This window comes from Dreissena polymorpha, chromosome 2 (genome assembly GCF_020536995.1).
Source record: "Dreissena polymorpha isolate Duluth1 chromosome 2, UMN_Dpol_1.0, whole genome shotgun sequence".
Lineage (NCBI taxonomy): Eukaryota > Metazoa > Mollusca > Bivalvia > Myida > Dreissenidae > Dreissena > Dreissena polymorpha.
The window spans coordinates 27,408,352-27,428,107 of NC_068356.1; the positions used below are offsets into that span (position 1 = coordinate 27,408,352).

General features: G+C 36.2%; 1 protein-coding gene across 2 annotated transcripts; it reads left to right on the top strand.

The window, feature by feature from the left end:
* The first annotated feature begins 707 nt into the window (after positions 1-707).
* LOC127866344 (uncharacterized) lies at positions 708-19,756 on the top strand. 2 transcript variants are annotated; one of them, XM_052406817.1, is made up of 12 exons: positions 708-838; positions 1,147-1,224; positions 1,690-1,755; positions 1,997-2,178; positions 2,462-2,518; positions 2,753-2,833; positions 3,134-3,250; positions 3,513-3,638; positions 18,049-18,171; positions 18,408-18,489; positions 18,676-18,785; positions 19,047-19,756. In XM_052406817.1, the coding sequence occupies exons 2-12, from the start codon at positions 1,179-1,181 to the stop codon at positions 19,275-19,277; spliced, it is 1,221 nt and encodes a 406-aa protein (XP_052262777.1). In that variant the 5' UTR covers positions 708-838; positions 1,147-1,178; the 3' UTR covers positions 19,278-19,756. The 2 variants fall into 2 exon arrangements, with proteins under 2 accessions (XP_052262777.1, XP_052262778.1); XM_052406818.1 differs by lacking the exon at positions 1,690-1,755.

The following is a 19,756-nucleotide window of genomic DNA, read 5'->3' on the forward strand; positions in this document are numbered from 1 at the left end:
AGGTACAAATAACTATTAATCGTTTTATTATACCACCTTGCTTTATTTCTCAATATTTCAAGATTATATTGCCACTTGTCCGAACCTGTTATTGTGTAAGTTTGTATCCATGCCAAGAGTGTGTGATTTTGCTAATTTTAATGTACACGCATTCATATAAATGCATCGTATTTGCATCTTCTATATGAGTAACAGCGATCTATAAAGATGTACATAAATCCACCACACATTATTATACACTAACTTTTATTGTATTTTACTGTTGGTCTACTAACATAATACATTTTAAGGTGATATCGTACTGCACATACATGTACATATGGACAAGGTAAATTAAGACTTTGGTTCAGATTGTAATTACTTACATGTATCTTATCAATCTTCGTCTTATGTTTTTCTATACATATTATTTACACAAATATAGTTATACATCGATACGTTTACATTGTTTATCTGGGTTTGAGTCATTTTTAAAATAAATATTTATAAACAAATCTGCAAGAAAATATTTGTTCTTAGTAACACTCTTGCAAAAAGTCTCAATACTTGTAGACCATGAGGTGAAATTTGACCAAAAATGCAATTTAATTTTGTCGAACCGTTATCGAAAGATAAACGAAAAGACAAACATTGTTTTGATAAACATAATAAACAGGAACGCGCGAGTGTTAACCTGATAACATTTTTCATTACGGACCGATTTGTTTATCTAACCCCAGTGTGAACTTTATTGAACACATTAATGTGCTTATCATTCCCAGTTTGATTATGGATAACGATTTTGAATTGAAATAGTTGATATAATTGTGTGGAAATACTTTATTACATGTTTAGTGAGGTAAAAAAAATCTCGATAATTTGTGTAAATAAGTATTGAACTAATATATTACATAAATTATTGAAAATACCTATAATAATAAAGTAAAAGTTCATGAGTTTAATTCGAAGAAATACCTTTTTAAAAATTAGGCTAAAAGGTTAATATCATGCATTTGTAACTTCGATAAGGCGAACAATGTAATAAACTATTTTGAGTGAAATTGGTCTACAACAAATGCGAACATTTATTTTAAGTAAGTTTCAGTTTATTCTTATCTTTAGAAATGGTTCATATAAATACTATTAATACATTTATATTGATTTCAGGTCGTACACATGCCATAACACTGCTAAACAAGATGACAGGAACATGTTTGGCTTATCTAATGGCCTTTATATCGTCTGGTATGTGTGACGCTAACAACTTACTTATTTGCTTTGCAAGCTGTCAACCGTTTTTCTCTCTTTATTCCAGTTAACAATATCTGAGAACATATTTTGCTCAAATTAAAACAATTAACAAAACATGATTTAGAATTAATTAGTATGACACACACAATATCCAAAGCTCAGTAGAATGCACAAAACACACAACATGTTTAAGAAATGTACATAACGAAATCAACGATTATATTGTATCCTTTCTTCACTTCATCTTAATTAATGACATTGGTATAAAACTTTACTTCAACACAATTTTGAAAATTAATTTCATTACATTTGGAGTTACTAAAATGTTAATTCATGTTAAATAAATTTATTTTAAGTGCTAGAGAATACATGTCCTTATTTGTTGACTACCATTCTCTAAAACACTTCGAAAGCATTGATCATTTAAAATATTCAGCTCTTCTTTAACGCATGTTGTAGCGTACGGAGCTTGTGCCTTATTCGGCAATTCTTATACATATCGGATCAAAGAAATTGATTTAAATGGTATGTGTACATGTTATTAAAAACAAAATCAAAAACATAACAACATCAAATAACATTACAACAGCAACAGCAATACATTAAATAACAACAATACATTTTTTACATTATGCCTAACCTTAAGCAATGTTTTGACATACGTTTATCTATTAATCGTCTGTTTACAAATCTTCCACTTGAATCGCCTTGCGAGCGATGTTTTGAATAAAATCACTTAAAGTTATCTATTTTCTGTTATCCCTAGGCACACAAATAGCCAACGGTACCAAAGCTCAAAATGAACGTGTTAGTCTGGATATTGTACATGGGACGGTGAATCCTACATACACGGCAGAGCTATTGACATTCTTTCGAATAGTTACAACACCATCTAGTTTTATCATTTATATCAATAGAAGTTTAGATTTAGAGCATTTTTACGAGAAGGTATTCAATTGTTTATATCACAAATGCTATACTCGCAAATAGTCCGTCTGGTGATCGAATATTCAATTTACTTGTCAAATGCATGATTTTATTTTAAAAATTATTATGTGTATACTTTCTTTAACTAATGATACTATAACTATTTTTGTCAATACATATTTATGACTGTTTTATATGTTTGTTTATCCCACGAATATATCCAATAGTATGTAGATTAATTCAATAGATGTGAATGGAATAGGAATGTACATGGCCTTGTCTGAATATGTTACTTCGGTTTCAGTTCAATAAAGAACTGTCGTTTGTACAGCTATCATTGTCTTGTGGATTTAAAACGAAGGTAATTTTCACACCATATTTTTTAACCAATGTAGTTGTTCTTGTAGTTATATGTTTAAGACAAACACTTTATTGTTGTATATATTAGAAGTTCGTCAATTTAAGACACAGAGATGGTCATTTCATACAAAATGTTTTTGTAGTTGGATCACTCATTATGCAAAGTAAGTTAGTTACCAAACATATTTACAACAACGTTTTTTTTCAATTTGAAATGCATTTTCCGCGTCCGCAGCTATCACTGAACTTATCTATAGAGCCAGTGAATGAGTTTCCGCCAGATCTGGGAGGACCGTACCACGCATGCCTACGTATGGTACGTGAATTCTTATTTCCATTTACACTCAACTAACTGACTGTTACATATTACTGAACATTTAGCAGATTTATCAGACAAAAACGGAATCAGCAGTAGTTTCAATAATCAGTGTAAGTATACTCAGGAATATTCATTATAAGCACCAGAAATAACAAATGTCATCCAACGGAATTAAGCGAAACAAATGATTTTAACGTTTTTTGGTAATTCAAATATTAATACAAACGTTATGAAATTTGAAGCGCTTCGCACCAGAAGGCAAAAATTATAGCTTCGATTCCTGCATTCACATTTCAGGACACTCCAGCGTTTGCATATGTATTTAACCTGTCTATAAACGTCTGCGATAAAGATGTTGGCGGGACCACCCATCTAGTGTATCAGGTTCAACAGTTCCAAAGAGGCACAGGCAATGTATGTATATACGATATTTTCTGAAATCTACATTGATGACATAAATATACATATTCAAGATGCGAATTTCAAATAAAACATACTTTGGAATTTTGCAGTTTATTTTTGTTTGTCAGGATTTGTAATTCATTCATGCTTTAAATACTAGTGTTCTTAATACACTGATAAAACATGACGATCGTCTCGAAAATAAATGCTAAGTATTGTCTATTTCCTGTTCTTTTTCTGAACGTTGACTGATATGTTTACTTCTAATCGACAGGGCGAGAATTATTTGGAATTTGCATCGCCCTTGGAGGGCATTATTCAAAGAAACAACGTCACTTTGAAATATTCGGATTACGTCAATCTACCATTACACTTGCTTTATTTGAATATGACTGTCCAGGTAAATCAACAGTTATTTATTTATATACACCATTTCTAATTTTGAGATTTGTATTACTGGTTAATTGTTTAGACATGTAATACCTTACTATATTGCATATAAATATTTTTCGTGAACAAATTAGAAAACAGTGTCTCATGAATACATAAGACAAGACAAGACATAAGTTTATTTGTAAATAAAGGCAACCGGCCCGAAATACAGAATATATAAGTAATAACATACAATTTATGAGTTGTGATACATCAATGTTTTACATCAATTTTGATCTACAACTTTCTTTTTCGTTATTTCGTTTACAAAAAGGCTATGCTTTTTAGTTTTCTTTCATCAGAAATTTGCATAAGATTGCAATTTTTTTGGAAATTTTGTTCATCATTGTACCATGAAAAGATATACATTTGCCTTTCTTGCTTAAATTTTGGACATTAAAAAAATTCATGAAACTCATCTTCAATACATATATTATTAAAATAGACTGAACAATATGTACATAATCGGTGTTCTCTAGAAATTCCTAAATGTCGACCAGTTTCAATTGCTAATTTATGTCTTGAACAACTGAATCTAGCAAATGACTTTCGAACATAAAAGAATATATCAATAAACAATTTTTTTAAGGGTTTAAAATAAATTTGAAGTGTTTGTAGGTATCACAGCTTGATGAATTTCCAAGAGTTTCAAGCCAGTTCTGTGTTTTACAATCAATCAATCTTTGTTTACATAACATTCAGAATAATTCCACATTACCTATCTCTTGACTTACCCAAACAAAAATCAAATCCATAACGGTACAAAATGTTTTTTTTTTTTACAGATATTACCCAATTAGTTCTTTCGATTTCGTCGTTCCGCTTTAACATAATAGAGCAATTTCTAGGATATCGATCCTCTGTTATATCAATTCACACACATATTTAAAACATTTCACATGATGTTCTATACAAAGCGGTAATCTACCACATTCTCCTAGTACCATGCTATCATTTACAGATATTTTAACACCAAGAAAATATTTACAATACTCGATTTGTATTTTTTCAAGAATGTCTGAGAATTTTATTCGAGATATATATCGGAACCATATGTAAGTATACGTTTTACAATTGAATGAAACAATTTAAAATATTCCGTATATGAAAAATATCCAAAGTTTGGCATGATTTAAAAGCAAAAATAGATTTTCGGGTCTGAGCTGTGTAATAACTCTGAACTCGTCGGTGGGTAACTCACAACTGGCTTTATTCATAGATTCACATATATATACACCTCAATACAAGTAACTCACGACTGCATGCTTTAACAAGACAATACGAGTTGTGTCCCTTACATTACAATACATGACATCCCCTTTTCTTTCTTTTTTTTTAAAATATAAACACATGATACATCAACTACTCTATCGTTACATATGCGAATAGGTTTATAAAAGAAAGCAAATAACATAACCTGTAGTAACACATTATAAACTTCTCTTTTGATTAAATCATAGTGGGAATTTCTTTTAAACCTCTGATTTTTAAATTATTATTTAAATACAACATTTCATTTGAATAAAATGCACTTTTAGTAATGAAGAACTTCTTTTAAATTAAATATGCAATTGAACGTCATAAAATCAAATTAACAATAAAACAACATGGAAGACAAAATTATTCACTAAAATACATGTTTGCTAACTTTCCAAAAAATTGTCTCTGTTATCTCGGATTCAAGCTTTTCCAGGACAAAATGACAAATGCCAGATACAGTAAATGTCAAGTTTCAGCTTGGATATGATAACAAACTGTGTTTCCGCCCAAAACAAACTAGAAAGTAGATACACCCAAAAATAATTAAGTATTGGATTTTTGTGAAAATTTCATGAACATTTTGTTGTTTGGAGAAAAATCAAAGCGCTGAAGGCACTGAATCTTTAAACATTAACCAAGAGTTTGATATGATAAAAATAAATGTGTACAAACTGTTCCTTACTCATTATGTTAGTACAGTTTCAAGAACATCATGCGTTTACTACCACAATACATCTTACTTATACAAATACCAATATTACCGAATGATAGTTACTAGTATTAAACAGTTTATTAATAAGTTTATTTAGCACTACAATAAGGAAGTCCTATGACACATGTTTTGTACTTCACATCTTACACATAGTCATTTAACCGTGTCGGTTTGCGAACTTCTCTTCCTGACCTCGTTTTCTTTCTTACAGTGTCTTGTACACTCTCTCTCCCCAGTTTGTCTCGGGTTTCGCTCGATCTCGCACTAGCACTGTTGATGGTTGTTCTGCTAACGTGTCTGTTGGCGCTGTGGGTGCCGGTATGTACACGTCATTGTTTGTGGTGATAATGTGTGGTTTTTCCTTGGTTTTCATTAGCATGTCCGTGTTTCGACGATATTCGCGCCCCGATTCGCCTGCTTTAACGATATGTGATCGCGGGTACTCGGACGGTTTCACATACTAGTACTCTGCCGGTTTCCAGCCAGATCGGGTTTTAATTCTTACTGCGTCCCCTGGCTGAAGATTGTCCTTGCTCTTCGCGTGTTGGTCGTAGTAGAATTTTTGCTTTTCACGAAATTCTAACAACTTCGGTGCGACATTTTCACTGGTTGTTTCTGGTTGTCGCAATGTTTGTTTCATAGGTATTAGTGTTTTTGCGCGTCGACCCATCAAACGTTGCATCGGTGATCCGATGTTATCGCGTGGTGTGTTTCTTAGTTCTAACAGGGCTAAGTAGATGTCGTCCCCTGTTTCGCTACACTTTTTAATTAGATTTTTCACGGTTTGTACAGCCTTTTCAGCAAGGCCGTTTGTTTGTTGGTGCAAAGGCGACGACGTAATATGGGTGATGCCATATTTTTCGATGAATTCTAGGAATTCAGCACTGGTGAACTGTGGACCGTTGTCCAAGATGATTGAGTCTATGATTCCATAACGAGCCACGTTTTGCTTGATGTGTTTTAAGATGGTGCTCGTTCGAGTGTCTCTTTGCAATGGTGCTACTTCAATGAAGTTTGAGAAGTAGTCTACAATGATTAGGTAATTGTTACCCTCTAGTTCGCATAAGTCCATTCAAACTTTGCTGCAGGGTAGCTCAGGTACTGGTTGGATGATCATTGGCTCCTTTTGGCTCATCTTGCGATGCATTAAACAAGCACTACACTTGCCAACAAGATCTTCAATTTGTTTGTTCATGCCGGGCAAAAATACTTACTCTCTCGCCCTCTTTTTACAGTTCACTACCCCTAAATGCGACTTATGTATCGCTTTCAACGTTTCTGTTCTCATTTCTTTCGGGATACACACGCGTTCCCTTCGGTACAGAACTCCATTGTAGATTGATATTTCATCGCGGTAATCCCAAAATGGAACGGCTTCAACTGGAACTTCGCACTTCGTTTCTGGTCATCCTCGAATGATAACCTTTGCCAGTACTTGGAATTGTTCATCCGCTTGTGTTGCGCGTGCAATTTTGTCATGGTTTGAACACGACAGCGTGTCGAGCTTCAAAACCATCAACTCTTCATCGATAGTTTTTCATCTTGATTTTCTAACGGTAATCTGCTGAGGCAGTCTGCTAGATCCATGTCCTTGCCGCTTTTGTGCACGAGGTTGAAGTCATACGGTTGAAGCTTCAAAATCATTCGTTGAATCCTTAGCGGAGCTTGATGTATTTCTTTCTTTAGAATCGACTCCAACGGTTTGTGATCAGATTCCACTAGGAAAGTATCTCGGCCATATAGCAGTTTGTGGAATTTTTCACAGCCATGTACAACGGCTAGCATTTCTTTTTCGATCTGAGCGTACCGTTGCTCTGTCGGTGTGAGCGCACGTGACGCATATGCCACAACACGGTCCTGTTGGATTATCGCGGCTCCAAGGCCTCTCATTGATGCGTCTACTGTGAGTGTGACAGGTTTTTTCAAGTCGTAGTACTTAAGTACTTTTATTGAAAAAAGAGCTTCTTTTATTTTATTGAACGCGCGATTCGCTTCGTCACCCCAGCTCCACGTTTCTAGCCTTTTCATATCGCGCAGTGGTGCATTCAACTCACTGAGATTTGGGATGAACTTAAACACATACGATAACATGCCTAACACAGTTTCCAGCTCACTAAAGCTTGCTGGCTCTCTCATGTCTGCTATCGCCTTCACTCTTTGATCTGTCGGTTTAATTCCGTCTCCAGTCAGTTTGTGACCTACATAGTCCACTTCCGGCTTGGCAAACATACACTTTTTCTTATTCATCTTCAGATTAATTAAACGTGCCTTTTGAAGCACCGTTTCCAAACGCCTGTTATGTTCTTCCAGTGTTCTACCATGAATCAAAATGTCGTCAACAATTATTTCTACACCGTCAATGTTACCAAAGTTCTGTTCCATAGACCGTTGGAACACTTCACTCGAACACTTCACGCCCATCGGCATCCGCAGGTATCGCTCCCTGCCGAACGGAGTATTAAACGCTGTGAGCTTCGAGCTCTCTTCAGTTAATTTTATTTGGTAATAACCCATATTCGCGTCTAGCGTTGTAAAGTATTTACTCCCATTCAATCTTGTGGCAACATCATCAAAACTGTTCATTGGATAATGTTCTCTTCGGATTGCGCGGTTTAAATCTGTGGGGTCAATGCATATTCGCACTCTTCCGTTTTTCTTCTTTACGCACTCTAAACTACTGACCCATTGCGTAGGTTCTGTTACTTTAGCAATAATGTTGCATTTCTCTAAGTGTTTTAGTTCAGCTTGCAATTGTTCACGAATCGCGACTGGAACCGGTCTTGGTGCATGAACTACTGGTTCTATTGACTTATCGAGTTTAATCTCGTACTCGCCCGGTATACACCCAATCTCTTCCCCAAGGACGTCACTATATTTCTCAATGATAGATTCTGTTGTCTTGCGGTGTGTATTCTCATGATCAGCCCAAAATCAACTGAATCATCCCTTCCGGGCAAGTTTATGCCTCTTGGAGTGTTCATAATCTGGAAATTAACCGAACGTTTGATATTGTTATGCTCGCACAGCAATGTAATCATTCCTAGCGCCTTCACTGGTGGCCCATTGACACCGCTTATAATAACATCACTCCTTGTGATTGGTGCGACCTTTTCAAATAATTTTGCTCTTCCATATGACATTACACTGCACATTGCGCCACTGTCGATTTCAAATTTCACCGTTTTACACCCTATTTTCAAGTTAGCGGACCATTCATGATTATCTTCACTCGATGTTGCGATAAATACGTCGTTCACATCCGCATGTTCAAACTGGTTAAACATTTCCTCGACCTGGTCTTCCTGGGCTTCTGTGTAGTTGACACGTCGTTGACCTCCACGGCCCCGATATCCACGGTGGATTCCCCGATCACTTCCGCGATGACGCAGTCTACGTCCATAGCCACGTGCCCCTCTGTGTGATATCCCCTTTGTTGATGCGATGCCCCACCAACTGCAGGACATAATTTGGATGCCTTGAAATGGCCAAACTCACCGCAATTGTCACACTGTTTTTGATAGGCGGGACATTTCCTTACTTCATGTTTTCTGCAACACTTGGCACAGTATTTTGGTTGCTTATGAGGGTTTTGATGCGTTTTAGCGATGTTCACGTGAGGGCTTTCGCCCAGTTATTTGATGTGAGATGTGGTCAATTCTATTTGCCTACAAACCTGCATGACACGTTCGATGGAAAGTTGTGTAACCGGTATCTCCATTAGCTTTTCACTACACTTTGTGTCATTCACGCCATTAATGATCATGTCACATATTAACCCTTCTTTTTGTTCCCATATTGAAAGTGTTCGGCCTTTCTTTTTAATTCCGAAATGTAATCCATTATTGACAGGTTACCACGCTTTATGTTGAGGAACTCTTGTCTTTTAATGTTACGGTAATTATGCACTCCGAAATGTCTGTCAAATTTTGTGAAAACTGTTTCTAGATGGTATTTATCCTCGGCTGGCACTACCGCGATTCCAGCATCCTGATTGGCAACAACTTCCGGCGCCCACGCGAACGAATCGTAAATTTTTACGCACTCTCTCCCCATGTTGGCAAGTAGGACACCAACCTTTCTTTTTCCAGGCTTGTCGTCCATACCTAGCGCGTCCAAATGAATTATGAAGTCCCGTTTGTAGTCTTCCCAACTTGATGCACTTTCTGACGGGTTAAATTCCGGTAATGGCCTGATTCCCTTCGAAGCCATTCCGCTGTTGTATAAAATGAACCTTAACAACAGATTTGCAACGTACGATTGTCATGCAATCGCCTGATTGCGCCGATTTTTAATAGATTTCTGACACCATGTAATAACTCTGAACTCGTCGGTGGGTAACTCACAACTGGCTTTATTCATAGATTCACACATATATATATGAACCTCAATACAAGTAACTCATGACTGCATGCTTTTAACAAGACAATACGAGTTGTGTCCCTTACATTACAATACATGACAAGCTGCAAGTTTTTCTTTCGCTTTCCTGCATGATAGTTTAGGCGTAAAAAGAGGACCCATATATTTATATACAGATGTGACATTTACCGGATTATTTGTATGGACCGAATGTTCGTATGATCCGTTTCTTAAAGTGATATTATGGGCATTTTCACTGTTGAATTAAGCTGAAAAGAATTAACAGGTCAAAAGAATTAGTTAAAATGTGGTTACTGACCAATTATCTTCAACACATCTTGCTACCAGTTGTTTATAAAAAATATATATTATTTTCGATATTTTACATGACTCACCCAGTCCTCTAAGCCGAAATGATCCGTAAAACAAAATTGTGTCTTTGTGTCGTATGAACGAATCTGCATAACAACTACATTTAGACTCACATCGTACATCGAATTATTTCTGTCGTCAGTTGTCAAAACGAAAGTACGGTTGATATTCAAATGGATTATTTTTCTCTTTCCGGGATATTGTTTTAGTATGTTGATGCTGCATTAACAAATAAAAGTGTATATGAAGTGAAAACACCTAACATAAACAACGGTTGCGATAGACACGTATATACTGTTAGATGCCCATAATATCACTTTAAGACGATAATTACTGTCTTTTGTTGATTAAAGTGATATTATGGGCATTTTTCACTGTTGAATTGAGCTGAAAAGAATTTACAAGTCAAAAGAATTAGTTAAAATGTGGTTACTGAACAATTATCTACAACTCATATTGCTACCAGTTAATTAAAAACAATATATATTATTTTCGATATTTTACATGACTCACCCAGTCCTCTAAGCCGAAATGATCCGTCAAACAAAATTGTGTCTTTGTGTCGTATGAACGAATCTGCATTATTATTATTATTTTTTTTTTCTCTTTCCGGGATATTGTTTTAGTATGTTGATGCTGCATTAACAAATAAAAGTGTATATGAAGTGAAAACACCAAAAAAATAAACAACGGTTGCGATAGACACCTATATACTGTTATATGCCCATAATATTACTTTAATTAACATTCAAGTATGGTCACAAAATTACGATATCGATTCCAATTGTGATTGTAGCTCGATCGCAGTATCAGCGCTGTTCGCAAGGTAATCGGCAATACGAATGCCAATTGAGTCTGAAATGTCTGCAGGTGCGTGAAGTTGGCACTGACATCGACAACCGACATAAAATATCGAGCTGGGGCGAATGTCGAGCCAGCTCTGACATCGACATTCGGCAAAAGTCCCGAACATCGAGCACGGACGAATGTCGAACCAGCTCTGAAAAGGACATTCGGTAAAAGTCACGAATATTGAGCTGCAGCTAATTTCGAGCCAGCTCTGACATCGACATTCAGCAAAAGTCCCGAATATCGAGCTGGGGCGAATGTCAAGCCAGCTCTGATATCGACATTCAGCAAAAGACCCGAATAACGAGCTGGGGCGAATGTCGAGCCAGCGCTGACAATGACATTCGGCACTTTTGCCGAATATCAAGCTGGGCCGAATGTCGAGCCAGCTCTGACATCGACATTCGACACTAGTCCCGAATATCAAGCTGGGCCGAATGTCGAGCCAGCTCTGACATCGACATTCGACACTAGTCCCGAATATCGAGCTGACGCGAATGTCGAGCGAGCTCTGACATCGACATTCGGCACTAGACCCGAATGTCTCACCAGCTCTGACATCAACATTCCGTAAAAGTCCCAAATATCGAGCTGGGGTGAATGTCGGACCAGCTCTGACATCGACATTCGGCAAAAGTCCCGAATATCGAGCTTGGGCGAATGTCGAGCCAGCTCTGACATCGACATTCGACAAAAGTCCCGAATATCGAGCTGGGGCGAATGTCGAGTAAGCTCGGACATTGACATTCGGCAAAAGTCCTGAATATCGAGCAGGGACGATTGTCGATCCAGCTCTGACATCGACATTCGGCAAAAACCCGAATATCGAGCCGGGGCGAATGTCGATCCAGCTCTGACATCGACATTCGGCAAAAGTCCCGAATATCGAGCTGGGTTGAATGTCGAGCCAGCTCTGACATCGGCATTCGGCAAAAGTCCCGAATATCGAACTGGAGCGAATGTCGAGCAAGCTCTGACATCGACATTCGGCAAGTCCCGAATATCGAGCTGGGGCGAATGTCGAGCCAGCTCTGACATCGACATTCAGCAAAAGTCCCGAATATCGAGCTGGGGCAAGCGTCGAGCCAGCTCTGACATCGACATTCGGAAATAGTCCCGAATATTGAACTGGAGCGAATGTCGAGCCAGCTCTAACATCGACATTCGGCAGAAGTCCCGAATATCGAGCTGGGACGAATGCCGAGCCAGCTCTTACATCGACATTCGGCAAAAGTCCCGAATATCGAACTGGAGCGAATGTCGAGCCAGCTCTGACATCGACATTCGGCAAAAGTCCCGAATATCGAGCTGGGACGAATGCCGAACCAGCTCTTACATCGACATTCGGCAAAAGTCCCGAATATGGAGCTGGAGCGAATGTCGAGTCAGCTCTGACATCGACTTTTGGCAAAAGTCCTGAATATCGACCTGGGGCGAATGTCAAGCCAGCTCTGACATCGACATTCAGCAAAAGTCCCGAATATCGAGCTGGGGCGAATGATGAGCAAGGTCTTACATCGAAATTCGGCAAAAGTTCCGAATGTATAGAACATAAAACCGACGACCAGATCTACACGTATATTTTTTAACCATACTTTGACGAGTAAATAAAGTGTCGATGGTTGAATATACGTTGCGAATACCGGCTTGTGATTCTGCTATTTTATTATTTAAATCTGACCATTTGCATAATCTGTTATATGCAATGTAGAAAAATATTTTATACATTACATTAATTAATGATAAACCTCTATAATTAGAGGGGTAATCTGTAGCGCCTGACTTATAAATCGGCACAATTATACTATCCCGCAAAGTATTTGGAAAATGACCAACATTAACAATCTGATTAAATAAATCTCAAAGTGTAGGTTTTATCATATGCATCGTACTTTTATAAAAGTCAGCCCAAAGACCATCAGTCCCTTGCGATTTACCCTCTTTGAGTTTTGAAATACTTTGCATTATTTCTTCTTTCGTGATTTCTGAGTTTAAAATATGATCTTGATCATCTTCAGTTACGTTACCCTCTAAGTTTACATCATTTAAACTTGGTTGATTGTCTTCAAAAAGAAGACCTTTGAAATAATCATACCATGCACATGGATCTATTTTACAAGAATTTGTGTTGTTCGTCTTATGACTACCTTTTATTAATTTCCAGAACAACTTCGGGTTAGAACGCGATAAAACCTAATCGTTTCTTTTCATCGTTTGATACACTTGTTTTTTTACCGAGCACATATTTTTAAACTCCCTACGTAGTGGTATATAGTGTTGTTAGTCCGATACACAAGATAACTATTGATGCAAAGCATCAAAGGGCGTCGGGAATTTCAGTGTAAAAGGCACTAAATGAAGTTACATGGAACGATTTTTTTCTACTGTAAATATTACTGTAAATATTAATATATTGGCCGATTATTTTAAACAAAATAGAAAAAGATACTGGTATAACCATTATCTATGATTTTGTGTTATAACCCCCAAATAACCATTATCTATGATGTTGTGTTAGTACCCCCAAATAACCATTATCTATGATTTTGTGTTTTAACCCCCAAATATTTCATAGTTCATTTTATTTACATTGGTTTCCTTTTTTTTACTGGCATCCGTGTGCAGTTTTCATTAATGGAACAAAACTGTGTAGGTTTTAAAAAATCTACTTCATCTTGTAAGCGTAATTTCATATTTTTCTCAACTTCAAGGGGAGATGATTCTGAACTTATTCTTACGTTGCTCATTTACGATAGGGGTTGAGTACTCATTGATATGAAAACACTGTAAAAGTTTTATTGTGTTTACGAACCCCCACCCTCTCACACATATATTGCATGGGCATAATAAAAACAAAAAAAGGTTACAATAAAAAAGCATATTTATTTAAACTAAAATGTCTACATCAAAACATAAAATTAACATAGAACACAAATAAAATAATTTGATTCTACTGGGGCTCGAGCCTTGGGCCTCTCACATGTGAAGCGAGCGTGTAACCACAACACTACGGAACCGCTTGAAAAATCACCTTCTAACTAAGATATTAATAAGTGACTGTAGTGTAACGGTTATCAATAAAGCAATAAACCGTGTAATCGCTGTCGTCTTGTAAAATTGAAGAAAATACGCGTTAACCAAAACTAAAACAGCAAAAGTCTGCGCTATTGTTAGAAAACCACAAAATAAATATATTTTGATAATGTTTTGTTTTTATACAAAACCAGAAAGTTTCACCGGTTCGCGTATTTGCCCAGTCCCCGTGATCTTTTATTATTGCCCAGTCCCTGTGGTCAGTTATTAATTAAAAGAATTAGCTTTGCATTATTGGCAATAAATGTTGTAGTAAATGTAACAGGCACAAATGCAGTACTTATTTACACTAATTTACACAAAAAATCACCACTATGCAAGATATTCTGACAACAAAAATACGTACTTCGTTTGTTTAGCCTCGTTACATTCCCTATCCCACCACGGCTGATTTGCTGAAGAGTCATTAATATTAAGAGAGCGTGTTATATAATAAACCTTTATATCGGATGCAGCGTATCTGTACACATTTAATATTTTATCGATCGCTTCATCTATTTCCGCACACGCGATTGCTTCCAATATTTGCGAATGATGTAAGTTAACATTGTTTTCAAATACTCTCAGGAAATTTTGCTTGTGCGCGTCTTTCCATTTATACTTTTCTATTTTTTATAAGTCTTTGCTACCGTATTTAAGCAGTTTTGAGTGCGAAAGTTAGCATGAATGTTTTTTTTTCTGCTCAAAATATTGTAGAACTAATAGGCAAATGATCAGACTCATCCCGCATCTCCACACAAAAATAAGTGATATAAGGAAATAGCTGAGTGGATACAACATGGTAATCAACAACTTTAGCGCCATTATTTGCTAGACATAACATTTCAAAAAAATCATCCAAGCTACGCCCATTTAAAATATGCATACTTTTAGTACAAAAAAAATTAAATGAGTGTTTTCCCAAAATTGTTGTATCGTTCTGAATCTTTATTATTTCGTGGGCGATGCCTTAAAATGATACCTTATGCCAGAAAACAGTCATCATAGGTACATGCAAGAGAACTGAAACGCGCTTTCTAAACATTAAGGTCAAGGATATTCAGACTTACAAAGGCCGTGACCACAGCTTTAATATTTTATGTTTAATGGCATGTTGCATGAACCCTCTGTATTGTATTGGCAATGGCTTTTAATAAACAACTAGTGGATGGTAGCCAAAGAAAATTTCTGCCCTTTATTCTGAAGTTTTATAAGTCGTTAATTATTTTGTGTATTTCAATGAAAGTTAATTTTAAGAAAACTCTGCAGGGCCGTACCCAGGAAATGTTGACTGGGGGGGGGGGGGGCCCAAACGGGGAGGGTGCGGGAGGGGGGATAGATTTTTTTTATTAGGCACTGTGCAAGGTGAATTTTAATGCATATAGAAACATATGTTGTGTTATAAATTTATGGATATATAACAAGTAAATCAGCACCTTTCTGATGTCTTAAGCTTTAACCATTACGGGCCGTCCATAAAGTATGTCACGCTCCAGGTGGGGGGAGGGTGAGTAAGAAAGTGACAGTTTGTGACATGGGGGAGGGGAGTCAGGCCATGTGTGATGTCACACATTTATTTAAAAAAATGTATATTTTATTTATTATTTCTTTAGTAGAATTGAAAAATAATTTTCAAAAACTTGTGAAACATTTTAATTAGTTTTATGTCAAAATAAGACGAATTGCGCATCTCCTGATTCTGTTGTCCTAATGTTTAATAGGCAACTTGGCTGGGCCGGCTTATTCAATAGGCACAACCTCCCCACAGATTTTATTGACGAAATAATTGGACTGTTCCATTTTAGTTAGGGTTGAAAGAAAATCTAAATTATAATTTCGTTATTATTAGAGGTTAACACGTGGATAAATATTCATACTGCTCATCGTAACAACCCTACAGTTATAAAAGCCTGTAATGTGAAAGTTCTTTTACCGGTAAGTTTAATTTTAATACGGTTTTATAGTGAATTGAGTTTAAGATTAAATTTAAATTAAGTATTAATTTTTAACAAGGGACAAAATTGTCACAAAACCAGGTTTTCATTGTGAAAAAAAAATCTGATAAAGGGAGAAAACTCAAACTGAATTTTTGAAATGACCAAAAAAAATTAACCCCCTTTGTAAGTTTTTTTTTTTTTTTAAATCTATTTTTAGTCGTGGCGACCTTGACATTGGAGATATTGACGTGATTCTTTCGTGGGACACACCGTCCCATGATGGTGAACAAATGTGCCAAATGATTTTAAAATCTCACAATGAATGACATAGTTATGGCCAGGACAAGCTCATTTATGGCCATTTTTGACCTTTGAACTCAAAGTGTGACCTTGACCTTGGAGATATCGACGTAATTATTTCGCGCGACACACCGTCCAATGATGGTGAACAAATGTGCCAAATGATTTTAAAATCTGACGATGAACGACATAGTTATGGCTCGGACAAGCTCATTTATGGCCATTTTTGACCTTTGAACTCAAAGTGTGACCTTGACCTTGGAGATATCGACGTAATTATTTCGCGCGACACACCGTCCAATGATGGTGAACAAATGTGCCAAATGATTTTAAAATCTGACAATGAACGACATAGTTATGGCCCGGACAAGCTTATTCCGCCAGCCCGCCAGCCAGCCAGCCAGCCAGCCCGCCAGCCAGCCCGCCCGCATTCGCCAATCTAATAACCAGTTTTTTCCTTCGGAAAACCTGGTTTAAAAATGTTAGAAAGTGTGAGTTTGTGACGTACTTTAGGGAAGGGGGTCCAAGATATTGTAACAGTTTGTGACATGCCGGGGTAAAAATGGTAAAAAAAAGCGTGACATGCTTTATCAACGACCCCTTGGTGTGAAATTCACACACATGTTTAAAGCTTTAGATTTCAGAAATGTATTACACTTTATAAAGAAGTAAAAGCAAACTCCCCTTGGTGTGAAATTCACACACATGTTTAAAGCTTTAGATTTCAGAAATGTATTACACTTTATATAAAAGTAAAAGCAAACTTCGAAACTAAAAAACCTTTATTATGAAATGTAACATAAAGTATGACTGTAGAGGAGGTTTGATTTCAAAGAGAAAATACTACTATGGTTATATGTCAGTAACTGACATATAACCTACTAGTATTTTCTCTTTGAAATCAAACCTCCTCTATATAAAATTTCAAAGTAAATTCATTATCAAATGTTTATCATCTACACGACAGTTTTCACAGAAATGTTTAATAAGCTATGACTCTAGAGGAGGTTTGAATTCAAAAGAGAAAACACTATTATCGTTCAGACCTACGACCTTCTGTATCAGTTCCATCCATTCGCTGTTTCTCTTTCCTTGTCCAATCAAAAGACGTGTTACACCCACCATCAAAAGATGAAGCCTTGAGCACAATGGGTAATTGACAGATCGGGGATGTGTGTACAAGGTGATAAGAAAACAATGCATAGGGGCTAATTGTCTCCACTGGCGAGTAAATTAGCGCTAATCCCCTTGTGTATTAGTGGCAATAAAACAAATCTGCACATTTGTATTGCAGGGAAGTGTTCTGTGGGCCCTTTCATGTGAGAACATTTGCAGTAGGCCCATTATTAAAAAATCATAACTCGACAGCCAGCTGGGGGGGCCCGGGCCCCTGGGCCCAGTGCCTGGGTACGGGCCTGCTCTGTCTCATAGACACCGAGAAAAATAACATTTTATATCAAGCCATATTTTCTACGAAAAAAATAAATTAGGCATATTTACTTTCAATGTGCTCAAAGGATGGCGCCTTTGAAACGTGGACGATCCTCGTGGTGGATGTGATTGAAGAATCAAGCTCGAGAGGTGATGTCGACTGTAGCGCTCAAAGATATACGGCAACCATTATGGAAACAGATACAAATGTATAACTTCACTCGTAAGAGCATCAACAACTTTCAATCTCTACCTTAGTTTGCACGGTAGCGTTACTTTGTAACAGATCGATTTCTGGACATATTCCTTCATTTCTGATGTTAAATATGAAGAATAAAAAATACTTTTATTGTTAATGTAAACGCTTTTGATAATAACAATAGATCTTAATCTCAATATTAATATTATGCCTTATTATATTGTATTTGTGTTCGTTTACCTCCAGGTGGATGTACATGTTCAACCAAAACTACAACCATGTGATCCACACAATTCTATAAAACATTGTGTATACTCGATTACTTCAGGTAAGATGCAAGAAAATCTTACATGAGTCAATCAATTATTTCTCGCCGTTTTTAAAGCAAAAACACTGTTTTATAGAATTATGTATAAATATACATACACATCAGAATAAATGTAGTAAAATATCGAATCCTAATATTCAAAATAGATATATTTCAAATAACCATACAATATTAATCTTTTGATAGGAAACGCAATCAATATGTTTGCGATTGACAATGCAACTGGAGAATTAACATTACTGAAGTCAGTAATGGAAGTGGGTTTAACAGAGGCATTTCTGACGCTCCAACTTCAGGTGAGTATAACAGCTTTGTGGAAACATGCATATGTAAAGAAGATCTATAAGGTATAGTGAACGTTTTGAAATATAAACATATATCGAAAGTATAACATCGAAACTGCAATTTTAGAATGAAAGTTAAATTATATAATTTACATTGTGTTTGTAAGGTTGGTACTCTCAACAATTTCATACTATTATTCACTGATTATTATGGTATATGACAATTCTTATTGATTTTACGTCTTTATTTTATTTTCCGATGATTTTTTACAGGTTTCAAAGATAATAAATTGTTCTGAAGAAACCGTACTTGCCTATGTCGCTGTTTTAACTGTAAATATAAACAGGTCGAGAGATCAAACACACACGACAGATTCAGGAGTATTATCAATCATTATCATTTTTGGCGTTGCGCTTGTGGCTTTTATTGGGGCTCTGAGTTTTGCAAACATTGTCGTCTGCGTAAAGGACAAACTGAAGTTTGTTCATACGGCAGAAAAATGATATACAGTCATACACGATATGGCAAAATTATTGTACCATTAAGTTATTTTTTCTGCATTGTATGATAAAAATATTAGCTGATGAAAAGCAATGCCATTTTAAATGTTTAACATGCTGGTCAATTCAATGTCGTTATATGCATGCATTTTAATGGTTCTAGGAGCAGTGTGAGTTTTCTTTAGGGTGTTGTTTTCATTCCATGGAGTAAACCATATGCCTATATGCAATTAGTCAATGTTGATGTTTACTCGTACGTATTCCGGTGTTTTTACGACAATTTAATGTCAATTATTTAATTTATTTTATGGTTTGTAAACGTGCCTATAAGCAGTATCGGTACCGTGTACTACATGTTTTGTTGTAGTAAATTTTTAATTGTGTTTGTATTTTGCTGATGTCATGTAGGCAATACATTTATGTCAAAAGACTTTGATAAAATATAGAATGAAACTGATCAAAATCCTCTTTTGTTATACGAA

Bases quoted from the DNA above. Each gene is read 5' to 3' on its own strand.
- LOC127866344 (XM_052406817.1), top strand. From the start codon at position 1,179: ATGACAGGAACATGTTTGGCTTATCTAATGGCCTTTATATCGTCTG. The intron at 1,225-1,689 runs GTATGTGTGACG...CGCATGTTGTAG, and splicing joins AATGGCCTTTATATCGTCTG to CGTACGGAGCTTGTGCCTTA. The intron at 2,834-3,133 runs GTACGTGAATTC...TTCACATTTCAG, and splicing joins ACCACGCATGCCTACGTATG to GACACTCCAGCGTTTGCATA.